The 25,134-nt window shown below is 42.7% G+C and overlaps 1 protein-coding gene across 14 annotated transcripts in view; it reads right to left on the bottom strand.

Moving 5' to 3' along the window:
• Positions 1 to 19,070: 19,070 nt before the first annotated feature.
• USP28 (ubiquitin specific peptidase 28) overlaps positions 19,071 to 25,134 on the bottom strand; it is a gene marked incomplete at its 3' end in the record, with an annotated part of 61,307 nt that continues 55,243 nt past the window's right edge. For all 14 annotated transcript variants that reach the window (XM_081155699.1, XM_081155693.1, XM_081155692.1 and 11 more), the window contains 4 exons: positions 23,978 to 24,057; positions 23,299 to 23,422; positions 21,736 to 21,931; positions 19,071 to 20,666 (listed from right to left, as the gene is read on the bottom strand). In XM_081155699.1, the coding sequence (XP_081011825.1) occupies positions 20,491 to 20,666; positions 21,736 to 21,931; positions 23,299 to 23,422; positions 23,978 to 24,057 (576 nt within the window). The remainder of the gene's footprint in view (positions 20,667 to 21,735; positions 21,932 to 23,298; positions 23,423 to 23,977; positions 24,058 to 25,134) is intronic.

Below are 25,134 nucleotides of genomic sequence, written 5' to 3'. Positions count from 1 at the left end.
CTCTAATCCAGGGGTGGGGAACCTTTTTGCTGCCAAGGGCCATTTGGATATTTATAACATCATTCGAAGGCCATACAAAATTATCAGCTTAAAAATGAGCCTGCTATATTTGGTCAAACATTTAACTCAGCCCTAATGTGATGGCTGGAGCCGCTTCTCTTAGGTGAGGCCTGTGATGGCAGCTGGTGTTGACGATGTTGCTCCTCGCAGCTGCTGTTCCAGGTTTGCGTCGGTCAGCCTGGAGCGCCGTCGACTGCGATGGTAAGTTTTGAAAAGAATTGCTCACAGCAGTAGGTTGTTCCAAACACAGATGCACATCTAACGCATGTCCCCTCAAAGCGGGAAATTCACCCCTGCCTGTGTAACGCTGTGGCACTCGCAGCGGGAGCTGTTGCCCCCAGCTTTCAGCCCACCGTCGCTCCGCAGCTGAATGGTTTCGTGTTGTAAGCTATCAGGCCCATCAGCTGGGCCCACACTGAACGAGTAGCAAAGAGGTTCAGTTCCCCTTGTTTCCTCTTCAGGTCCCTGAATCTTCATTCACTGCCTCAGTTAGTTTTGCACGTTCACCGGCATCTTCAAGTGTCGAGGGGGCTTTTGTCCTTCCAGCTGTGCCTTCCCCAGCCTTCGTCTAGCTTCAAGTGCTTTCATGGTTGGAAGCGGGGGGCTCAAAGCTGGTTGGGGCCCTGCAGCTTGATGGTCAGCTCTGAGAGGGACTTGGTGATGTCCACCACGACGCTAGATCCCACAGCCACTGCTGTCACTGAGTTCCCCGACAGGCTTCCCTTCATCTCCATGAGCTGCTTGACTTCATCCCGCAGTTCATGAAACCTCATGAGCATGTTCCCGCGACTCAGCCACCGCACTTCACAGTGATAAACAAGGTCACCGCACTCAGAGTCAAGGTCATTCAGCAGCTCCTTAAACTAGCGGCTGTTAAACCCTCAGCTTTTGACAAAATTTATACACGACACTACTGCTGGCATCACATTGTTGAGGAGCAAAGACTGCAGGCAGACTTTCTTGGTGTATGGTGCAGTGGCAGGTAATTAAATCACTTGGATCCAGATGAAACGATTCAGTTCTTTCTTGACAAATGCAATTAACCCTTTGTGCAGCCAGCCATGGCTGGAGCTCCAGCTGTAATAAGGCCACTTAACTTTTCAGATGTTAGCTCAAGTTTTTTCACTGATAAAGCAAGTCTCTGAAACAAGTGCTCACCGCTTGCGGTGCCAAGCGTGGCTTCCAGTGACGGCAGCCGGGCTCACGTGTCAAACGCTGCAGTAATCCCACAAACGAAAATGGCCGGTTGGGCAGGATGTGTTAGGTCCGTTGTCTCATCACAAGCCAGAGAGAAAACCTGGAAATCTCCTGCAGAATCCTTCTGTGTTTTTTCAATATCTTGTGCTAAATCAGTAATCCGATCTGAGACAAACTAACACTCTGGGACGATGTTACTCTGTCTGGGACCGAGCCCCGCAGCAGCCGCCGGGCCCTCTCAGGAACTCTCCCTCTGCGCCAGGCCTCACCTTTGCAACTGGCTCGCTCACGACACACCTCATCTGAATTACTTTGTCACAACGGGGCCCAGTGAAAGTGGCTTGTCGTGATTCCAAACTCTGCTGAAGAGCATTGATTTTTTGCAGACACATTGGGGCTCCCAAATCGCTGAGTGTAGCTTGTTTTGAACCCTAATGACGCTCCAGGTTGGCTTTTCTCATTCTTGCTAACGCATCGCCACAAACTAGGCACACAGGTTTCCCTTCGGCTCCGACAAAAAAATAATCATTTGTCCATTTCTCTTGGAAAGCTCGACACTCTGCTTCAGCTTTTCTTTGTAGTCGCCATTTGTAGGATGTCGAACCTCTTAAATTTTAATAACTATGCACTGTGTGTTGCCAGCTACGCGACTATTTTGCTTTGCTTGCAAAATAATCTTGCACCTTGGACTTGGAACATATCCAACGTTCCTATCATCCACTCTTGAGGTCTTTCCACGTGCTCTAATTCCCTTCATCTTCATTTGAGATTGGGGTTTTGCGAGGGTTGTTGATCATGGACATGTGGATAAAGGTTGGACTGGAGTTACCATCCGTGTCGACAGAGAAGTCAGCGACATCGTCCTCAAGCATCGGAGGCAAGGTCATCATCTCATCACTTCTTGTCCCTCATCACCGATCGCCGGGGTTTCACCACAGTGGTTAACACTTGTGAAACATGTACATGCCCAGCCTCCTGGCACTGCCTGGCCTCTGAGCCACCGAAATACAGGCAGACAGGCCATGGGCAGCCGACCAGAAGCATACGTGTCTGTCCTGTCATGTACTAGTAGGTGTCCTGTCTGTCCCGTAATGGACGTTCCTTGCTTGTCCCTCAAAATTTATGTTATTATTATGATTCACTTAATATACATTTATGTTACTATGAATAAAGCTCCTAGATTTATTGAATTTTGAGTCGTGCCTGCGGTGGCCTTGGCAGGATCAGACCAAATGATTTCTCAGGCCGTACACAGCCCGTGGGCTGGAGGTTCCTCACCCCTGCTCTAATCCTATATAATGGATGGCTTGAGAGAAGATGTTAGAGTGGTTTTTCAGGGTACTCTACCTGCCACTCTCCCAGATCTCAAGCATCTGAACAAAAGCACCTCAGATTCAACCTTGTCTCTGCTTATTGACTGGTAGTGACAGGCAGCAAGCTCGGGCACACTTTGTTCTGGTTTCAGTCCCATGGAACCTAGTGACCACTCTAAGTAACAGACCCATGTTAATGTTGTACAGCGTGAGTATATTTAGAGCCTATTAGCGCAAAATGTATTTGAATATAACTTAAGAAAGTCTCTCTGTGTAGATAAAACATGCAATTGCATCTTCATATTAGAGGGCACAAGATACTGGGAGAAGTTAACTTGATCAAGTTCACAATAGAGCCAGGCCTTAGACTGCAACCTACTGTGTCCCATTTTCTAGAAAACACCCTGTTTATGCTCTCATTGTCTTTGGCATATTAAGTCAAAATGTTATATATTTGGACTACTAATGTACCCATAAACATACAAATTACTTTAAATCTCAGATTTCTACACTCATTCAGATATATTAAATAATCCAATATTTTAAGCAACATTTAGGACATTTTTACCGTTAGATTATTCAAGGTGATCGAGAAGGATAATATGAAAAATTGTTTTCCTTTTGTGAAAAGCTGGGGTTTTGTAGTTGTCTTTAAGTAATCAGCATGTAGTATCATGTTGTATAATGGGGGATTTAATTTTTACTTTTATTTCAGTAAGTGAGGGAAGATGTATGCTTTTAAACTTATTTTCAAGATAGTTATATCATTATGAGGATTTGCATTAACTTGTTTTACTCCCTCCTGTAATAAATTTCTTGACTGATTTGAAAATAAATTCTTTCAGTTATGAGTCCTATTAGTAACTTTTTATTATAACACTTCATATTATAATTTAACATTTATGTATATGATTATTTATTAAGCATCTCTCTCCTTTGGTAAAAAAGCTTTGTGAAGTCAATGCTGGGAACTCACTAGTTAATCATCAGTGCTTTTTATGTATTGCATACCCTGTAAGAGGTCCTCAAAAAATTGGTGTTAAATTAATGAATTTAGGTGGTGGGAGAACGGTAATGCCATCGGAATGTTACAGGGCAGTAAGGAGCTAGGAAAGTTCCAGGGCAAGTGGAAAAGGGAAACTGAGACGGGAAAGTTAAAACAAGGCCCAACAGTCGGGCAATTTGCAGCTGGCTTGTAAATAACAAGCCATTCTCTTCCCCAGCCAAGGACACTTGAGAGCAAAGGGTTAAAAGCCTCCCTAAGGAGAGAAGGCAGGAAAGGAGGGGGGAAGGGGAAAGGAAAAAAGGGCAGTTTTACTCCCTAAGCAGAGAAGCCAGCAGTCTGGGGCTTGGCAAGATACAATAGCAGGTGCTTCTCATGAACTCTGGGAAGGCCACACCAAGTACAAAGGGACCTTGAGAATTAATCTGTACCAAAATACTCAGCAGGGGAATTTGAAACCAATAGACAGGAGGGTGTATAACGCCTCAGACCGCCATCCAACGGGCTCTGCAGATGAGCTGAGATCTGCCCTTCATAAGCCAGGTGTATAGATTTGCTCTCCTTGCTTCTTTAATAAAGGTTTAGTTGCTCTTGCTTGAGTTGCTTTAATAAAATTGGCTTACTCACAATGCAATCAAGGTCTCTCGTATAAATTCATTTACGTGAGAAGACAAGGATGGAGTTGGGTTCAGCCCTCTCCCAGGGACTCAGGGGGCTGCCTGGTAACACTGCTCTGGTGTCGAGAGAGGAGAGAGGCGTCTCTAACAAGAACATGTTGTTGTTATTAATCCTTACCCGAGGATATTTTTTCCATTGATTTTTAAAGAGAGTGGAAGGGGGGGCGGGAGAGAGAGAGAGAAACATCGATGTGAGAGACACATCGGCTGGTTGCCTCCTGCACCCTGCTACCCAGGTACGTGCCCTTCACGGGACTTGAACCTGAGGCCCTCTGGCTCACGGGCTGGCGCTCTAACCCCTGAGCCACACCAGCCGGGGCAAAACTATAACTTTGGAGACAGCATGTGAGATGGCATATTTAATAGTTACATTAATAGTAGTCAAACCATGTTTAGATAGTTATATTGGAGGTAATAAAAATGAATGGATGTGTTAAAATAGGGAGAAAGAGAAGCAATAAGGAGAAGGCAGGAAACAGAGTGTAGCGGGCGGGAAACAGGGAACACAGTGAGAGGAAAACAATGAAACTTCTTCTGTTTAGTGAAATGGGCCCGTCAGAGAAAGACAAGCACCATATGGCCTCACCCACATGTGGAATCTAATGGACACACTGAACCAACAGGCAAAACAGAGGCAGACTCGGGAAGACAGAGCAGGGGGGGGGGGAAGCTCGTGACAAGGACAGTGGTGTGGTGACTGGGGAGGGGGGGGAGGCGGGAGAGGGTATGAGGCATAAGTGGTGATGGGAATAAAATAAAATTTAATGAAATTTTTAAAAAATAAAAATTTAGCATCAGCCAGCAGTGCTCAGCGGTTCGAGCCGGCCTGCACGCCACAGGATCACGGGGCTGATTCCATTCCCGGTCAAGGGCACTGCCTGGGTTGCCGGGTGCAGGAGGCAACCAAATGCGTCCCTCTCACATCGATGTTTCTCTCTCTCTCTCTCTCCCTCTCCCTTCCACTCTCTCTAAAAATCAATGCACCAACATGGCCGTGGGCAGGACCGGAGTGAGCGGGTGAGTGTGAGTGGATGAGTGTGTGCCAGGGAGAGAACGCGTGGGTGTGAGTGCGGGTGGGCATCCGCCTGTCAGTGCAAGAGCTCCAGGCGGGCAGTTGGGGTGCCCCTGGCAGAGGAGCTGCGGGTCGCCTGGGAGCTGCTCCGCCAGGCCTTCTCCCCCCGAGGTTGGAGAGCGCACCATCTGGAGCAGCCGCAGGCTCTCCCTGCAGAGGGGAAGGCTATAGGGAGCGGCAGTGCTCCGGCTCCCCGGGGTCACAGACAAGCACATGCCCCCCGCTGGGACCCGAGGCCCAGGGCCCAGGGGCCAGGCCGGACATAGGAGCCCCTCGTTCCTGAACCATGGGCCCCAGACGACCAGCCCACTGCCTTGAAGGGCGGCATGTGGGGCCTGACCCACCGGACTGGCGAGGTGGGCGCCCTGCCAGCCCTGCCCCCTCCACGAGCAGCTGCCCCACAGCCTTGACAGTTTCAAATGGCCGCTGAGCTGCCGCGCCCACAGGCCATTCTCAACTCCCGCTGCGCCCGAGGAGCGCGGCCTCGGCACCTGCCGCGGGTGCTCACTGAGCCGCCCCCCCGGGCTCGGCTCCAAGGTGCCCTCCTCTGTGCCCTCCTCCTGGCCCGGGCCCTCCGCATCCGCTGCTCCCTGACCCTGGTCACACCTCGCCCCCCAGACCCCGTCTCCCTCGGCCTGGTCCCAGCCTAAGGCTCGTCTCTGCCCGGCTTCCTCCTTGGCCCTCAGCTCCAGATCCGTGTATCTAACTGCCCACTGGACATACTACTTGGGAGCCTAATAGGTTTTTAAAAATTAACATAAATAAATCAAACTTCTTATTTTCATCCCCAAACCAAAACGACCATTCTCACCTTCATCCAGAAAAATACAACTAAATTTTTTGTTTCAGCTTTTCTTGGCAAAAATCTAGAATTTTCCTTCACTCATGTCATCTTTCCTACTTTAATCCCAAGCTCTCAGGAGTGGCTCATAAGCCTGAAGAAGGAGCCCAACCTCGTTGCCCTCCGAAAAATCCAAATGCAACCATGAGACCACTTTATCACCCAAAGGATGTCAAAAATTAGCATCCCTGAAAAATATCAAGTGTTGACTATGTCTAATACAGAGACATTATGCATTATAAGTCATTCATTATACATTGTTGACGGTGTTGTAAAGTGGTGTGACCCCTTGGGAAATCAATCAGCACTACATACATTGAATAAGTCTGAACAATTACATTTTCTGCGCGCACCACATCAGCCATTCTCCTCTCAAATCCGATAGAGGCTTTTGTTCTCTGTACCAGAAAATTATACAAGTTTATTCAAAGCCACATAATTTGTAAAAGCCAAACTAAAAACAATCCTAATAAATGTCCTTTAGAAAATGGACAAATAATGTGTACTGTATTTATAATTTAAGGGTAATATATGCGTAATAGATGGAATAAATTTGAATGAAGCGGAGGTACCACCGTGATGTGCCACAGCATGGGTGACTCTTGGAAACATCATGTTGAGTCCAAAAACCAAGTCCCAGGAAACTATACCAGTATATGTCCTTCAAAAAATTTACAAGTAAATATGCAAAATTAAATTTTTTGTTGTTTGGAGATACATTCACATATGATTAAAGCATATTTTTGAAAAAATAAGAAAATGATGGCCTAATGTAGGAATGTTTGTTCCTGGTGAGAAGTCAGAGTGAGGCCAGGGCCGGATAGAGGAAGCACATGTTGGCGCCCTCCTTCGGTGGCAGGCTCGCTGGCGTTCATTCTAACATGCTGCTTCACACATTTTATGTTGCAAAGTTACATATACATATATATTTATATGTAAAATATTTTTAAAGAGAGTGAAGAAAGTATAGGAAATTCATGTAGAAATGAAATTGACATGTGAAGTGGTGAATTAGTGTCCGAATTCCATTTGGTTGAGTATTTGCCAACATTCCTGTCTCACCCAGAAGTAATTTGACTTTTGTAATTAGAAAACACTTTTAAAAATGAATGAATGAGGTTGCTGTAATTTTTCTTTAATTACCACAAATATATTGGTAGCTACTCTGGCAAGTTTACATATTCTGTGCATTTTGTTAATCCTTCTACCCATCAAGCAGTGTGTCCTATAGCAGGATTTTGGAATTGTTTCTTGATTTTCTTATACCTCAAGAAAGCAATTTTTAAAGAAATATATAAATATAGTGCATTGAATTTAATACAGTTTCAATATAAGAATTTTAAAACTTTGATTTGAGAGAGAGAGAGAGGAACATCTGTTTGTTGTTCCATTTATTTGTGCACTCACTGGTTGCTTCCTGCATGCGCCCTGACCTGAGATGGAACCCCAAACCTTGGCACATGGGGACAGCCCTCTAACCGACTAATCCACCCGGTCAGGGCACACAATATTTTATCATTAGGTTTTGCCACTGGTTTTGTAATGCCCTTATGGTTGGTGTGTGTATGTGTGCAAATTTATGATAAACTTATGTTTTCCAAGATTAGTATTTTTAAAAATGAATTTAGTGAGGAAGAGTATACAGAAAATCATTATGTAAGTTTCTCGAATATTTAAATTTAATTTATTTTTGTCTTTTCGAACTTTAGCCCAATTAGTATTATAATCATTTATAAAATCAATGTAAATTAGGAATTTTAAATGCCTTTTTTGAATTTATATATAGTTGTGATTTTTTTCTAAAAAACACCATTGAAATGTGTTCAACATTTCTAAAAAGAAACCTGTGTGACTATGCACTTGGTCATTATATATGTATTTTTTGTTGATTAATTTTATAGAGGAAGGGAGAGAGCGAGAAAGGGAAACATCGGTTGGTTTGCTGTTGCGCTTCTGCGTGCGGTCGTTCACCGATTGATTCTTGTGCCTGCCCTGAGTGGGATCAACCCTGCAACCTTGGTGTCTCCGGACGACACTCTAACCAACTGGGCTACCTGGCCGGGGCCAATTGTTACATATTTTTGACACATTTAGTTATTTTTCTATATGGACTCAATAATTTCTAGATATCTTAAGTATGTCAAACTTTAAACATTTATGAAATAATAATTAGTTTTTATTATACAATTATTTTATGATACAAAGATGCCTTTGGATATGCAGGTCATGTTATAACAATATATAGGCTATTTTTTTGAAAAGTGGACTCTGATATAAATATGTGTCCTTTAATGTTCTTGACATTTAATTTAGAAGTAGTGAAGTGATTGTATAAAATAAATGGTCAATAAACATTTTCTGATTGTGTAGTTGTCTAGTTAAAAACAATTGTTATTGATTTTTAGAGAGAGAAGAAACATTGTTTTGCTGTTCCACTTTATTGCACTCACTGATTGATTTTTGCATGTGCCATGGCTGGGAATCGAACCTGCAACCTTGGCGTATTGGGACAATGCTCTACCCAACTGAGCTACCCAGCCAGGGCTGTGATTATTTAGTTTAAAGTACAGTTTCTAATCCATCATTCCAAAACTGGAACACCTTAAATATGTAAATAAATGTGACCAATTATCTGTGCTCTAAAATATTTTTAAACTTTATTCTCTTGAAAACCTAATTTTGTGATCTTGGAGAAGTTGTCAATATTTCTTAAAATTTAATTTTTCCATCTGTATAATGGGAATATTGGGAATACTATCTGAAATGATGCTATGAAAATTGTATATAAATAGCATGACTTAGAGTGTTTTCAGAAAATGTTAGTTTTGAACTGGTACAGAGTAACTGTAGCTTCCCTTAGAATATCATATATTAACAAATCTAAAAGAATTCACAAAGAGTTAGTTCTGGGATGTATAATTTGAAATTTCTGTTTAGAGTTTGAGGTTGCTATATGAAATTTTCTGTTGCTAAAAACATATTTATGAGAACAAGTTGCTCTCTGTGAGATAATCAAACAGGTATTTTGATTATGCCACTTTCAGGTGAACAAAAAAATGAATGTTTATGGAAAGCAAATTATCTCTAGTTAATGATTAGTAACTGCACGTGTGGTTTGCTTTTAGAGTATTAGTGCTGCTTTACTGAAAGCAGGGTAACAAATAGATGTTTCACAAATTTGCTCTAGAAGATTGAACAAATATTACTCATGGAACAAAGTGTTTGAACTTGCCTGGTGACATCTTTTGTTTCGTGTTTTAACCACTGTTTTACTAGTTTAACTCAGTCGGCTTCTTCACTAAAGGCCACCTCAAGTCTTTCGGCAACACGCCCCGCATAAACAAGTGATCGTGTGTAACCTTGAATCCTTGCCTCGCTCACCCTTGAACAGCCTCCACAGTCCCATAGTGATGGTGCATTACCCCGATTGGAGCTTCATGTTGCACCGATGCGTGTGTCCCTTTTAAAGAGAGCTCCTAGCCCTGGCTGCTGGGCTCACTGGTTAGAGCACTGGCCTGTGCACTGAGGGGTCTTGGGTTTGATTCCCGTCAAGGGCAGGCACCTGGGTTGCAGGTTTGACCCTGGGCCCCAATCAGATTTGGGGGAAATGTGACATTTTTTTCTAACATTTAAATGGAAAGATTTAAGTGTAAGACTACTGTTTGCAAATCCATTTTGCACATGAACTAAAAGGAAATGGAAATACATAGTAATATGTTGAGATATTTTTTTAAAAAAAAATTAAAGATGTTGAGACTGTTGCAGAAACCAAACAGAACAACCACCCAAAAATCAATGTGCAGTGAGAATCACAGTATCAGAGTCAGCCCTTGGGTGTGTGAATCGAGAGAGCATCCGGCGGAGCTGCGGGAAACAGCTGGGCTTCCAGGGCTTAGGGCCATGGGGAGATGTACGTCCTGTGACCACAGGGGGGCACTGTGGGAACATCTTTCAGTTCCTACGTAGCTGCTCCGTGAGGATTTTTCATTCAAAGGAGCCTGGGCCTGGGGGCTGAGCCAGACGCTCACAAATGAGGACTCCGACGTGTCCTCTCTAGCCTAGCAGAGTCGCCTGAGCCAGTCCTTCCTCCCACAGCTCTTCCAAGGGGTAAAGCTAACCTTCATCTCCCTCAGCCTGGGTGTGAGCTGAGCTCCAGCACCAGGCTCAGGGAGGGGCTGCGCAGTCAGTGGATGAAGGCACATTTGCGGGGACAGCCCCTCCTCTGGCAGAGACTGGAAAGAACAGGAGGCCTGGGCCAGCCCAGCCCCACTGCGAGGCTCAGGCTCTGCGTGCACCCAGGCCTGGTCTCTGCTCCACCTTAGGCTCCTCCCTCACTGCACAGGCCTCAGGGACAAGGTCCTAATTCTCAGTTTTATTCCTTACATGTTTACTTTCCTAAGACGCCTTACCCTGCTTCCTGCCCCATCTCTGACAAGTGTCTGTGTTGGCAGATTTCCTGTTTCAGTCTGTGCTGACTCAGCCACCCTTCCTCTCTGCGTCTACAGGAACAACAGCCAGACTCACGTGCACCCTGAGCACGGGCTTCAGTGTTGGCGACTCTGCTGTAAGGTAGTTTAAGCAGAAGCCTGGGAGCCCTTCCCACTATCTCCTGTCTTTTAAATCAGGCTCGCTAAGCACCAGGTCTCCAGGGTCCCTAGCCAATTCTCTGGATCCAAAGATCTCTCAACTAAGGTGTTCTGCACATCCCTGGGCTGCAGCCCGAGACTGAGGCTATTACTATGATATACGGATCGGCAACTCTACGACTGACAGTGTTCTAGAGCCACAAAAAAGTGAGAAAAAACCTCCTCTCTGCTCTCCCTTTCTCTGCAGTCACCCCTGCTCGTGGCTCCGACCAAGTCAAGCTCAACGGTGACTTGTGTTGTCAGATCTTCATCCAGCACCTGCTTTTCATTGGACCAGGAGTGCTGACAATGTGACACCCTTTCCTTTAGTTCAACTTTTAGGTTGATTTATTGCTTATATATTCCCACTTTGTTCATGTTTGCACAAGCAAACTTTTTTTCGCTCAGAGATTTAAAAAATCCTAATGCAGCCCGGTCGGGCGTGGCTCAGCAGTTGAGCATCAACCTATGATCCAGGAGGTCGCGGTTCGGTTCCCGGTCAGGGCACATGTGTGGGTTGTGGGCTCGATCCCCAGTGGGGGGTGTGCAGGAGGCAGCCGATCAATGGCGACTCTCTCATCATTGATGTTTCTATCTCTTGCCCTCCATATCCCTTCCTCTCTCTGAAATAAAGATTTTTTTTTTTAAATCCTAATGTAGATATTTGAGGAGGTCAAATCAGGTTGATTCAGGCAGTGCCCACTATAATTTTTATTATTTCCTTTCTTCTACTCACTTTGGGCTTTGTTCTTTTTCTAGATCTATTAGGTGTAATGTTAGATTGTTTATTTGAGATTTTTCTTGTTTCCTAGGTAGGCCTGTATTGCTATAAATTTCCCTCTTAGGACTTCTTTTGCTGTGTCCCATAGATTTTTGGTTTGTTGTGTTTTCATTTTCATTTGTCTCAAGGTTTCTTTTGGTTTCTTCCTTGATCTCATTGTTAACCTGTTCATTGTTTAGTAACATGTTATTTAGCTTCCATGTGTTTGTGTGTTTTTCAGTTGTCTTCTTATAACTGATTTATAGTTTCATGCCATTGTGGTCAGAGAAGATGCTTGATATGATTTCAGTTTTCTTAAATTTATTGAGACTTGTTTTGTGGGTTAACATGTGGTCTATTCTGGAAAATGTTCCATGTGCACTTGAAAAGAATGTATATGGTGTTGCTTTGGGATGAAGTGTTCTAAAAACATCAATTAAATCCATCAATTAAATCTGATCTAATGTGTCATTTAAGGTCACTGTTTCCCTATTGATTTTCTGTCTGAAAGATCTATCCATTGATATCAATGGGGTATTAAAGTCCCCTACTACGACTATATTACTGTTGACCTCTCCCTTTATGTCCATCAATATTTGCTTTATATATTTAGGTGCATTGGGTGCTAAATATTTACAAAGGTTATATCCTCTTGTTGGATTGATCCCTTTATCATTATGTAATATTCTTTTTTGTCTCTTATTATTATTATTTTTTAAATATATCTTTATTGATTTCAGAGAGAGGAAGGGAGAGGGAGAGAGAGAGATAGAAACATCAATGATGAGAGAGTCATTGATCTGCTGCAGCCCACAGCCGGGGCATGTGCCCTGACCGGGAATCGAACCCTGACAGCCTGGATCCTAGGCCGATGCTCAACCGCTGAGCCACGCCCGGCTGGGGTCTCTTATTATTTTTTGTTTTAAAGTCTATTTTGTCTAAGTAATGCTACCATAGTTTTTTTCATTTTCATTTACATGAAATATCTTTTTTAATTGAATTTATTGGGGTGACAATGATTCACACCACCATATCGGTTTCAAGTGTTCAACTCAACAAAACATCATCTGCACACTGCAGCGTGTGCCCATTGCCCAAAGCAAAGTCTCTTTCCGTCCATTTATCCCCCATTTGCCCACCTCCACCTACCCCCATCCCCCTTTCCCTCTGGCTATCACCATACTGCTGTATGTGTATGTGGTCTTTATATATGTATTTTTTGCTTAATCCCTTCACTTTCTCTCATCCAGACCCCCAGTCTCCCCCCCCCCCCAGACAGCTGTCAGTTTGTTCCATGCATCCATGCCTGTTTCTATTTGGTTCATCAGTTTATTTCATTAGGTTCCACATATAAGTGAGATCGTATGGTATTTGTCTTTCACTAACTGGCTTCCTTTTGATCCAGCAATACCACTTCTGGGAATATATCCAGAGAAACCCGAAACACTAATTTGAAATAATATATACATAAAATATCTTTTTCCATCCTTTTAGTCTGTGTGTCTTTCAATCCGAAGTGAGTCTCTTGTAGTCAGCATAAGTATGGGTGTTTTTTGTTTTGTTTTTTTAAATATGTCTTTATTGATTTCAGAGAAAAGAGGAGAGAGGGAGAAGGAGAGATAGAAACATCAATGATGAGAGAGTCATTGATCAGATGCCTCCTGCACGCCCCACACTGGGGATCGAGCCTGCAGCCTGGGCATGTGCCCTGACCGGGAACCGAACCGCAATCTCCTGCATCCTAGGTTGATGCTCAGCTGCTGAGCCATGCCGGCCGGGCTGGGTGTTGTTTTCTTATCCATTCAGCTACCCTATGACTTTTGATTGGAGCATTTAATGCATTTACATTTAAAGTAGTTATTGATAGGTATGTATCAATACCATTTTATTATCCATATTTACATTCTTTATTTGCCTTCCTAAAGAAATCCCTCTAACATTTGTTATAATACTGCTTTGGTGGTCATAAACTCTAGCTTTTTCTTGCATGGGAAGATCTTTTTCTCTCTTTCAATTTTAAATGATAGCTTTGCTGGGTAAAGTACTGTTGTAGGTTCTTGCTTTTCATCATCTTGAATATTTTGTCAGTCCATTCAGGCCTGCAAAAGCTTCTGTTGAGAAATTAACTGACACTGTTATGGGAGCTCCCTTATAGGTAACTGCCTTTCTTTTACTGCTCTTAAGATTCTTTCTCTTTAACCTTTGCAGTTTTAATTATGATGTGTCTTGGTGTGGGCCTCTTTGGGTTCATCTCGTTTGGGACTCTCTGTGCTTACTGGACTTTTATGTCTATTTCCTTTGCCAGGTTAGAGAATTTTTTTTCAAATAGGTTCTCAATCTTTCTCCTCCTTCTGGTACCCCTATGATGTGAATGTTGTTACACTTGATGTTGTCCCAGAGGTTCCTAAACTATCTTCATTAGTGACATTGAGCATCTTTTCATGAGTCTATTGGCCATCTCTACGTCCTCTTTGGAGAAGTGTCTGTTCAGGTACTCTGCCAATTTTTAAATGGTATTTTCTTTTGGTGTTGAGTTGTATGAGTTATAAATTTTGGCTATCGAAAATTTATTGAATGTATCATTGGCAAGTATCTTCTCCCAACAGGTAGGCTGTCTTTGCGTTTTGTTGATGGCTCAGAGAAAAGTAGTTAATGACTGAATAGCTAAGAATTTGAGCTGTGAGCAAACTTTAGGAAACTGATGTGTTTATGAAATTAAAACAAAGGTTAATTATACAAAAACAATTATTTTTCTGTGAAGACCTTGGGGGTGGCAGGGGGGCAGTGGAAGGGGTCAATGGGGAAAAAAGGGGGACATCTGTAATATTTTCAACATAAAGATTAAGAATTTTTTTAATTTATTTATACTGTATCAAAGTTGATTATAACATGAGGAATGTGCCAAAAGTAAAACATATTAAGAGCATGAATGTCAACTATTATTGAAGAAGGTTCTACAGTCTTTTAATGAAACCATAGAATTCAGTATGTTGATGACAATGTAAAAGCCACTTTCTAAGTAGTTCTCAGCCATGACTGTGTCAGAATCACCTGCTTTCGAAGCATGAAAGCATCAGGGGCCCGGAGCAAATCTAACAAGTCAGCAGCTGTTCTTTTGTTTTGTTTTGTTTTTAATTGATTTGCGAGAGAGAGGAATGGGGAGAGGGGGTGGGGAAGAGAGAAAGAAACATCAATTTGTTGTATCACTTTTTTTATGCATTCCTTGGTTGCTTCTTATATGCGCCCTCACTGGGTATCAAACCCACAACCCTGGTGTATAGGGATGACGCTCTAACCAACTGAACTACCTGGCCAGGGCCTTGATAGCTGTTTTGTTTTGTTTTGATTAATCTTCACTCAAGGTTATTTTTTCCATTGATTTCTAGAGAGAGTGGAAAGGAGGGGAGAGAGAGGAAGAGACAAGAGAGAAACATTAATGTGAGAGACACACATTGATCAGTTGCCTCCTGAATGCACCCTAACCAGGGTGGGGGTCCTAAAACTCAGGTATGTGCCCTTGACTGGGAATCAAACCCGCAACCCCCTGGTCTGAGGGCCAACACTCCAACCACTGAGCCAAACCTGCCAGGGCCTTGGCAGTTGTTTTGAAAAATCATACAGCTGATTCTGAACTGTTGGCCAAGGTTAAGAATCACTGACACACTTTGACTTAAATCAGCCAGGGGAAAAAAAAAAAAAAATCACTTGCAAAAGAAAATAACAAACATAGTTCTATGAAAACACCAAATAATAGCATTCTTATAAACACAAAAAATTCTAGGCTTAGATGGCTTCGATGATGAACTCTTCTGGACATTAAGGAAGAAACAGTTCTATCTTACTCAAACTCTTTCAGAGAACAGAAAATGGGAGAACATTTCCCAAGTCAGTATAAGAAAAAAAATTAAAGGCCAATCTTTCATGAATATATATGCAAAAATTATAATCATGTGAAAAATAAATCCCACATACATGGAAATTATAGCATGATCACATTCAGTTTACTCTGTTAACACAGTTTAACATTTGAAGTTAATGTAATTCACACATGAGCAGAATAAAGGAAAAGGTTCATGTAATCATTTCAAGAAAAAAACATTTGATAAATTTCAACATCCGTTCGTAATTTTAAAACTCTGCAAACTAGGAATAGAAGGAATCGGTCTTTAATAAACAGAATTTACAAAAAGCCTAGAGTATATTTAATGATAAAATATTTGAAAATTTTTACCCTGATATTGGAGAACAAGGAAGCCCACTATGGACACTTCTATTCAGCATTTTATCAAAGGTCCTAGTAAGTGTGACCAGACAAGAAAAATAAATGTTGTAAGAATTTGAAATAAAGAAATAAAAGTCCTCATTCAGATAACGTAACTGTATACATAGAATATCTAAAAATACTACTGATACTCTATTGGAATTGATGTGAATTCTTCACTGTCATTGGATACAAAGTTGATATAAAAATATCAATGGCTTTCTGATCCGCCATCTGCAGTGGAGCCCCCACTAAGATGCAGACTTTCATGAAGACTCTTATGGGGAAGACTGTCACTCTCGAGGTTAAACCCTCGGATACAATAGAAAAGGTAAAGGCCGAGATCCAGGAAAAGGAATTCCTCCTGATCAGCAAAGACTGATCTTTGCTGGCAAGCAACTGGGAGACGGACCTACTTTGTCTGACTACAGCATTCAAAAGGAGTTGACTCTTCATTCTTGTGCTGAGACTTCATGGTGGTGCTAAGAAGAGAAAGAAGCCTTATGCTCTCCCACGAGGAGTGAGCATGAAAAAGGTGAGGCTGCTGTCCTGAACTACTACACAGTGCATGGGAGTGGCAAAATCAGCCACCTTCGTAGGGAGTGCCCTTCAGTGAATGTGGTGCTGCAGTTTTATGGCCAGCCACTTTGACAGACAGTATTGTGGCAAATGTTTTCTGATCTAATGCATCCACAAACCGGAATTCAAGTACTTGCATATGGGTTAATAAAAGACAAGAACTAACATTTTTTAAAAATCCCACAAAAAAACAAACAAGAAAACCCACATCAATTTTTTAGATATAGCAACAACAAAAATGGAATTTAAAAAATGACATTTACAATAGCTTGGAAAACATCCAGAAATAAATTTTATGGAAGATTTGGAAGATTTTTATACAGAAATGAAAGAAAACCTAAGTAAATAGAATATATCATGTTCATAGATCAGAGAATATCAGTTCTCTCCAAATTATCTCTAGTCACTGTAAATCTAATCAGAATCCCTGGAGATCTGTGTGTGCATGTATGAAGTTGACAAATCCATTCTAAAATTTATATGGAAATATACAAGATCAAGACTAGCAGAGACGATCTTGAAGGGTGCAAGACTGGGTAATGCATTGTGCGGAAATGAAGACTTACAATGCTATACTAGTTCAGTGTTCTGTTGGTACAAGCAGACAAGCCAATGGAACAGACAAAACAGCCCAGAAACAGACCCCGACACAGACCCTTGATCTATGACAGATGTGTAGCACTGGGAAATCGTCAGTTTTCAATAACTGGTGTGAGTTGATTAGCTCCCTGTGAAATGTAAAATAGTAAAACTTCTGGAAGATAGCACAGATATCTTCATGACCTTGTAATAATTTCCTCAACAGGGCATAGGAGGCACTAACTAAGAAGGAGAAGACACCATGGTAAGCTGGCTACATTCACTTAAAAAACTGGTTTTCATTGAAAGATATCAAGAGTGCAAAACCAGAGTGGGAAAAGATACACGCAATGCATAGGACCAAAAGTTTCCATACCTAGAATACATTTTTTACTCCTATAAGTCAATAAATAAAAGACAATAAATCCAACAAAAAAGTGGGCAAAAGACTTAAATAGGTATTTCACAAAAGATCACAGCCAAAGGCCACTAAGTATACAAAGAGATGCTCAACATCATCAGCACCTGAGAAGTGCAAATTAAAACAGAATCATCTCACATCTACCAGAAAGGTAAATTTAAAAATATTGACAAAATCAAATCTTGACAAAGATATGGGGCAACTGGAACTCTTACAAACTGCTGGTGGGAGTTTAAGTTGGTGTAACTGCTTTGGAAAACTGTTTGGCAGTCTCCAATAAAGATGTATCTATCTATTCCTATGACTCAGTAATTTCACTCATAGTTACACACCAACAGAAACGCATTCGTGTGTGCATCAAAAGACATGCACATGAGTGCTCCTGGCAACAGTATGGGTAGTAGCCAGAAACTGCAAACAACTCAAATAACAATTAGTGAGTAAGTTTTAAGGTATATTTACACAATGAACCAACCAGTGGAAGTGGATAAACTATAGCTACAATTAACCCCCCCTGTCCTATCCCTGCTGCATCCCAGGATCCCATTCAACACTAGCCTCTAGTTTACTCACTATTTAAATTGTTCTATACCCACTTCACAGCTCTTTCTTGAAGTGGGCAGGGTAAAAATGAGCTTACATACCTCACAGTTCTTTAAAGAGTTAACAATCCACACAGAAGAGGGCTGCAATTCCAGCTAACCAGGGAAAATCTAACCCAGTCTCAAGGGAGTGTCGACTTGAGGCATTTTAGGTAAGGGTTACACAGGTTCCTCCTCCTCCCGCCCGCCTTGTTCATTTTACACAACCCTTTAAACACGTGAAAACCATCCTGAGCGTGGGGCAGTTAGTGAACTCGGTAAGAAACCAGGCCAGCCAGAAGGCAGCCAGCAGTGAGGGAAAGAAATTAGTTCCCAGCACTCCCCCTGGTGGTACGAGGGAGTCCCAGCCTTGCAAACTCAACATCGCACACTATAGACGCTCTGTTCCTTCCTTGGCCCACTGTGGATTCCGGGTAGCTGACCAGGAAATAACTAATGTGGAAAGGTACAAAGCAGATTTTACAAGACTACCCAGTACCGTTGAGCAGTTGTTAAAGCACAGGCTATGAAGTGAGACCACCAGGGTTAGTGTCCTGGTTCCACTACTTATGACACCTGACCCATCACCATCCCAGGGTTGTTACATGAAGGGAAATAATGTAACTGCACAGTATTCAATAATGACAGGGATTTAAAAGTGAAAGGCAAATGGCTTATAATTTCAAACAGTAAAAGGTAGTCAATGGGTAAGAAAATGGATCAATTTCCCATGAAATAAATCTTTGCAGTAACTTTAAAACACAAAAGGTATCTCTGAATATCTGTAAAAGATGACCAAACCATAAATTTAATAAAAACATAAGAAATTCAGTTAAAAGGGTTTTTTTTTGCCTTATAAATTTGACAAATTACAAAGTGGATCACTTACATGCAATACAACTAGTTAAGTGGGATGAGAAGGTATCAGTCACCACTAGGTGCTGCTCAAGAGCTGCCTGTTTGTTGCCTGCTCCTATTTCATCCCCATTAAACTTCTTAACCCTTCAATTTACTTTTTTCTTTCAAAAAAGAAAAACTGAAACATGACAAATGCTTACCAACTCCATTTCCAAACTACAAAATACACATTTAAATACACACCAAAGGTAAAACAAATACTTTTATTGCACATTTATAAAATCTGCATAGTTGTATCAAGTGTTCTTCCCTCCCACAATTCCCTCATTAATCTGAAAATTTGGTTAAAACACTATACCCAAACTGGAGCCTTTTTAAAATGGTCAACAGGGGATAATTCTCTCTCTACATACACACACACACACACACACACACACACACACACATTTTTCTTTTTACAAACCCACATCCCTTATTTTTTCAAAGCAAAGAGGAAGAGGGTATCAAAACATTCTTTTGGGCCAGCAGCAGCCCAGGACACGTTTCCGACAATTTTCAGACCCTAGAAAATTTTACCTAAATGGTTAACAACTATCAAAATGCTATCTTTAACCAACAGTTGGATCTGTTCCTATGGGTCTGTTTTTGTTTGGTTTTGGGGGGGAGAGGTGGTGGGAGGGATGGGTGAAACAGGTAAAGGGAAGTATAGCCAATAACATTGTGGTAAATTTGCATGGTGGCAGATGGTTACTAGACTTAGTGTGGTGATCACATCGAATAACTCTACTGTATCCCTGAAACTAATATAATATTGTATACCAACTATATTTAAATTCAAAAAGTAAAACAAAGGCTCCCCCACCAAAAAACAACAAGGTCCACTGTACTAGTATGGGACACCCAAGAGTTTACATATGCTCACTTTCTCATTTAAAAACAAAACAAACAACCACACAAACCCATTACCATTGTCAAGTTTCACAATGTTATTCCGTCTAAAGTCCTTAATGTTTTCCTTTCTTTCATTCAGGACTGAGCATGAGGTTTTCTGGTTTATTTAAAAATATAAAGTAAGAGAGAGAGAAGAAAGGAGGGGCAGCTTTCTTCCGACTGTTCAGCATCTTACGGCCACATGACCTTGTATTCTACCCACACATAAAAGGGTGGTGGCTTATCAGCAACCCATTTGCCATCCTGTCAAGAGCCAGGCAAGGTTTATATTTCTTGTTTCTGGCAGTTAAAAATTTTCAAATGTCACCTGTAAAAACTAGGAGCTTTCATCTAGTTCAGGTTCTGATGAATCACCCTCCTATTCTGCTGTCAAAAATATTAATGACTGAAGGACAACTTAAAAAGTGGCAAAGGCTTAGAGTAGCTCAAGCATCCCGGTAGGCACAAGAGGCCACCTCAGGTCCTTGGGCATAATCCAACACCTCAACGCACTGGTTCCCACCTCTTTCAGTAAAACTGCTTTAGTGATTCTGTTCCTAAAAAGTGCAATTTTATTTTTAATCCTTTGTTACACAAAAGCATGGTTGGGGTCAGGGTCTGAATCTTACTTTTTCACCTAATTCCTTTCACAAAGTAAACAGTGGGTAACAGAGTTCTGTTCAACAGGTAGGCGACCAAAGACCAGGACGGGCCTTGAACCCGTCTATGAGGCTTATTTCACAGTTACAGTTGAAACCCCTTGAATCGACTCCATGACGGCTGCAAACCGGCTGCAAAGGTCATAAGGAGAATTAGGTCGAATAGTTGGAGGTTCCTTCAAGACAATGATTTCTGCAGAAGGATCTAGAAGCCTGGGTAGAAACTCTCCTAAGCACAGCTGCAGATTTTCTGTGGAGAGAAAATGGATGGTTACATATATAGCTAAACAGATCTCGGAGTAAAAGTAATTAAATCTGCAACCCTATGGGAAGGCCCTCCATACAGCCCACTACCCAATTTCAAAGATCTGCTCGGGACAGCTAACAAAAGACGATTCCTCTGGGCCCAACCAGAAGAAAGATCTACTCGCCAAATATACCAAAGCTTCAGGTCACTGCTGTCAGCCACCTGGCACATGGCAGAATAACTATACTGACTTCATTATGGACAGGTCTCCCAATCAGTCATCCTTTTAAACCTTGAGAGCAGATGTAACACTCTGTACCATAAATATAATGGAGCTATTTTCTTTCAAAGGATTAAAATGTACAGTGTATGCACAGAGCACTAAGTTAAGCTATATATCACACATGGTCTAAACAAAAGCTGAAGACATTAAAAGGAAATTCATACCTACTAACTATAATAGCGTTTTTCAATAAATATTATAAATAAGCACTGTAACAGTCAATAGACTATGTCTACACCAGTGAGAAACTAATAGAGAGGGTTCATATTAGAGTATACACCAACATTCTAAGTCCATCAAACTCTCCTAAAAGTAACTAGCTTTGGGATCCCTCCCTAAAATACTTCAGACAAGCAAGAGTCCATTTACGAACTGACTGGGCTCAAGGCACTTTGGGAACATGGTATGTGTTGACACTTCAGGCCTGAGGAACCTGCAGTGACGGCACCACTGGGTAACCAAGCTGTATACAGGGATTCTGATTTTTAAACTATGAAATTAGAATCCAGATTTTGGCAAATGAAAACAGAGGCCGGACACTCCTGGAAAGCAGTGACATTTCAGGAGGGGACACTTCAGCAGCCACAGAAAAGGCAAGGAGAGGCCAGGAGGAAGAGGCATGGCTCCCACCCGTTTCTATACAGCAGACCCACTTAACTCGAATATATCCTAGGGGTTCCCATAATTGCTTGATAAGGTTTGGCAACCGGTGCTATAGAGGGAGCCCACTGAAGTTTCTACAATTCCCAAGAGACTTAAAAATTATTGGGATTGTTAAAAACAACATACCTGCAATATCCTGCCCAAGATAAGAGCACCAGTGTTTTCTCATGACCTCAATGGCATCCAGGTCATCCTTGGAGATGTCATTATTGATGATGAGGTGAATGCAGGGAATGATCAGCTCGTTCATCACATTAATGCCCTCTGTTACCGCATGGTCATCATTGGTTTCAAAGAGAGAAGCCGCTTTGGCATTCAGCTCCTACAGATAAAAGGAAGAGTGAAAAAAAAAAAAGCCTGAAAAACATAAATATCTATTTGAGAAGATCCTAACACATGGTTTCCACACTTTACTGCACATTGGAATTGCCTGGGGAATCTCTAAAAACCATTTGATCCCTCCCCGACCCTATAAGCTGATGTGATCCTATGAAGGTAACCTGGGCATTGGGATTTTTAAAAAGCTCCCAAGGTGATTCTCATGCAGCTAAGCCTCTGATGCACTGGCCTCAACTTACAAGTGAAGATCGTGCCTAACACCTGCATCCACTCTAAGGCCTATTCCCTGGCTCCCATCTCCACAGAGCATCAGAATCACCTGCAGAAGACACGCAGCTGCTCAGGCCCCAGTTTGGCTGCCTGGGGAGGGACCTGCGCCTCACCCCCAGTGAAAGCTCCCCAGGTGATCTTGATGCACACTGAGGGTAGAAAGCCAGTGATGGGTACCATCTAATTCACTATCACTGCTACCTGAGCAGGACATTCCAAATGTAATCTATCTTCGGCCATTTAAAAAGTAAAAGTACAACTCTAATAAAATTCAGATCCATCCAATCTACAAGCCCCTTTCTTCAGCTTCCAAATACTCTGCCACACCTGTAACTAACACAGAAATCAAAGTATAAACCAGAAAGTGAAGCTCCGGAGGCCAGTGTGTGTCATACTTGGCCTCCTCCATTCGGTACTAACAGGGCAGTGGCAGAAAGGCTGCCTGACTGCCCTGGAAGGGCGTTCTGCTGGGTCAGGTGGGGTCAGGGAAGAAGCACAGCACACACTGAGGGCAAGCCCCACTTTGTAGTTTCCTGAAGGAAACGGGCCTCTTTAGACGCTTGGAGGCAGAGGGGTATCATTCTGCCTCTCCATGTGGCTGCCTAATGCAAAGCAGGCCAGGGGACCTTCCGCAGGTATGACCATAGGAACGGGGGGCCAGGGCCCATTCTTATGGTTCACACCTTAAAAAAAACTGGAGTCTCTTTAGAAGGAACACAAAAAAAACACTGCATTCCTTCAACACACATTTATTACATGTGTACTATGTTCCTGTCACAGAGAAACAGCCAACTAAGAAAATCTTGCTCCAGGACCCAGTCTGGTAGGAGAGCAATGTGATGAAGGGCAGGTAACATAAGGGCACAGGAAAAGGGACAATCCACTCTCAGCCCGACTTCTATTCAGGCCTGAAGAAGAACCAGATTCACTTAAGCAATTTAAAATAACCGGTATCAATGTTAAGCTCCTCTTGAGAGTCTGGAAAAATCTGAAGCCTGTTGGAGATTAATTTCTTCCTGGCTCCAGGAGCAGAGGCAAAGACAGAGCAACAGGGATGTAGGGCTTTACAGAAACACAAACCAGAAGGCATTTTCTCCGGTACAGAGCGATCACCGCCTCCTTCACGCCGCGGCGGGGCCCCTTGGTCAGCAGAGTGGCGTTGCTCTGGTAGGCGTACACCAGGTACGAAAGGGCCTCTTGGTACCTTAGGAAATGGCAGGTAAACAACAGCTGAGCGTGCTCCTCCAAAACCCAGGGCTCAGACCTCCCGTTTCCTCAGACAGGATTTACGCGGCTGCATTACAGAAAATTCTGAGAGAAGGAAGCAGCAGTGGGTACTGGGAACAGCCAGCGTGAGGGCCAAAGACAGCAGCGAGTCTCAGCTCTTCTACAAACTGGCCAATGCCCAGGACCAATCCTGAAAGCTCCCTGGGCTTCGGTCTTCCTGACAGAGATGTGGAGACATGGACTAGATGCTCAGCTGAGGGCTGCACCAGCTCAAAGATTAATTCTCTGAGTTCATCTCATTTATCACAAAGAAACCTGGCCACTAAGTCTCTGTACTAATACCTCGGGCACTATGTGAAGGATGGAAACACAAGTGTGATGTTCAGAGCAACACCAAGGGCAACACTGGGAAGTAGAGACACACAGCACAAGTGACGGGTGGTGCATGCCTGTGCCTCTCAGTATTCCTGGGTGGGGGTCGATAAATCAGTGTCCCGACCAATAGTCTTAGTGACATAAAAGGAAAACTTACTTTCCCTTTTGATAGAGTTCCAGGCCCGTCAGCAGATACACAGACACCTTTCGAAACAAACTGTAATCTTCATGCCACTTCTGAGAAGGAATGATTCGTGTTAATGATTATGACCACGACAAACTACTTCCACACTGCCCACCACATAAGTTTTAAATTCCGTACAAACATTTACTGAGCACACGTGGCCAGGCACAAAAACAGCAAACATGAAAACTTTCACATAAAAATATACTCAACATTTAGAGCAAGTCTACTGTTCACCTTAATTTTTTTTGTTTTTTTTTGTTGTTAATCCTCACCAGAGGGTATTTTTTCCATTGACTTTTAGAGCGTGAGAGGGAAGGAGGGAAGGAGGGAGAGAGGGAAGGAGGGAAGGAGGGAGAGAGGGAAGGAGGGAAGGAGGGAGAGAGGGAGGGAGGGAGAGAGGGAGAGAGGGACAAACATCGATGTGAGAGAGACATCGATGGGCCACCTTCTGCACACGCCCGACCAGGGCTGAGGATCGAACCTACAACCCAGGTACGTGCCCTTGACCAGGAATCAAACCCATGACCCTTTGGTGCACAGGCCAATGCTCTAACCACTGAGCCCACCAGCCAGGGCTTGACCTGAATTTTTAATGTCCTGTTCCTTCTAAGGTATTCATCTGAGCTTTAGAATTATCATCCTGATTTCCCACACCCACGTCAATGCCATTCCGCTCTGGTTCAAATGAATGACCTCTCTGGTTCTGAGGAAACTGTCCAGATGTGGGAAGATGAAAGGACAGGCCGTCCCACTCGCACCGGACAACACTCAAGCTCAGTAAGTGTGGGCACACCTTAGGTGGCACGTAACGCTGTTTTACGTACAACACAAAGCTTTCTTAAAAAGCTTGTAGTTATATATGCATTTTAATGCACAGAAACTTAATTTCCAATACAGAAATATTAGAAAACTATATTATTTAAAACAAACTCAAACCATGAGTTCAGGAACTCTATTGCCTAGAACAAGCCTAAAGCACATGTTTACGAAAACGAAGTTCATTCATTCTGAAAATGGAATAAAGTAATGGGCTATTCTGAGGGTAAGAAAAGGCCATTCACCCACCCTTATCCAGTGTTTTGTGGGGTGGGGGTGGGGGTGGGGAACCAGTCACCAAATTATTAGTT

This window comes from Miniopterus schreibersii (genome assembly GCF_964146895.1).
Source record: "Miniopterus schreibersii genome assembly, chromosome: 12".
In the NCBI taxonomy this organism is placed as follows: domain Eukaryota; kingdom Metazoa; phylum Chordata; class Mammalia; order Chiroptera; family Miniopteridae; genus Miniopterus; species Miniopterus schreibersii.
Note: the sequence above shows the minus strand (reverse complement) of the source record. Positions and strands in the feature narration are given on the sequence as shown.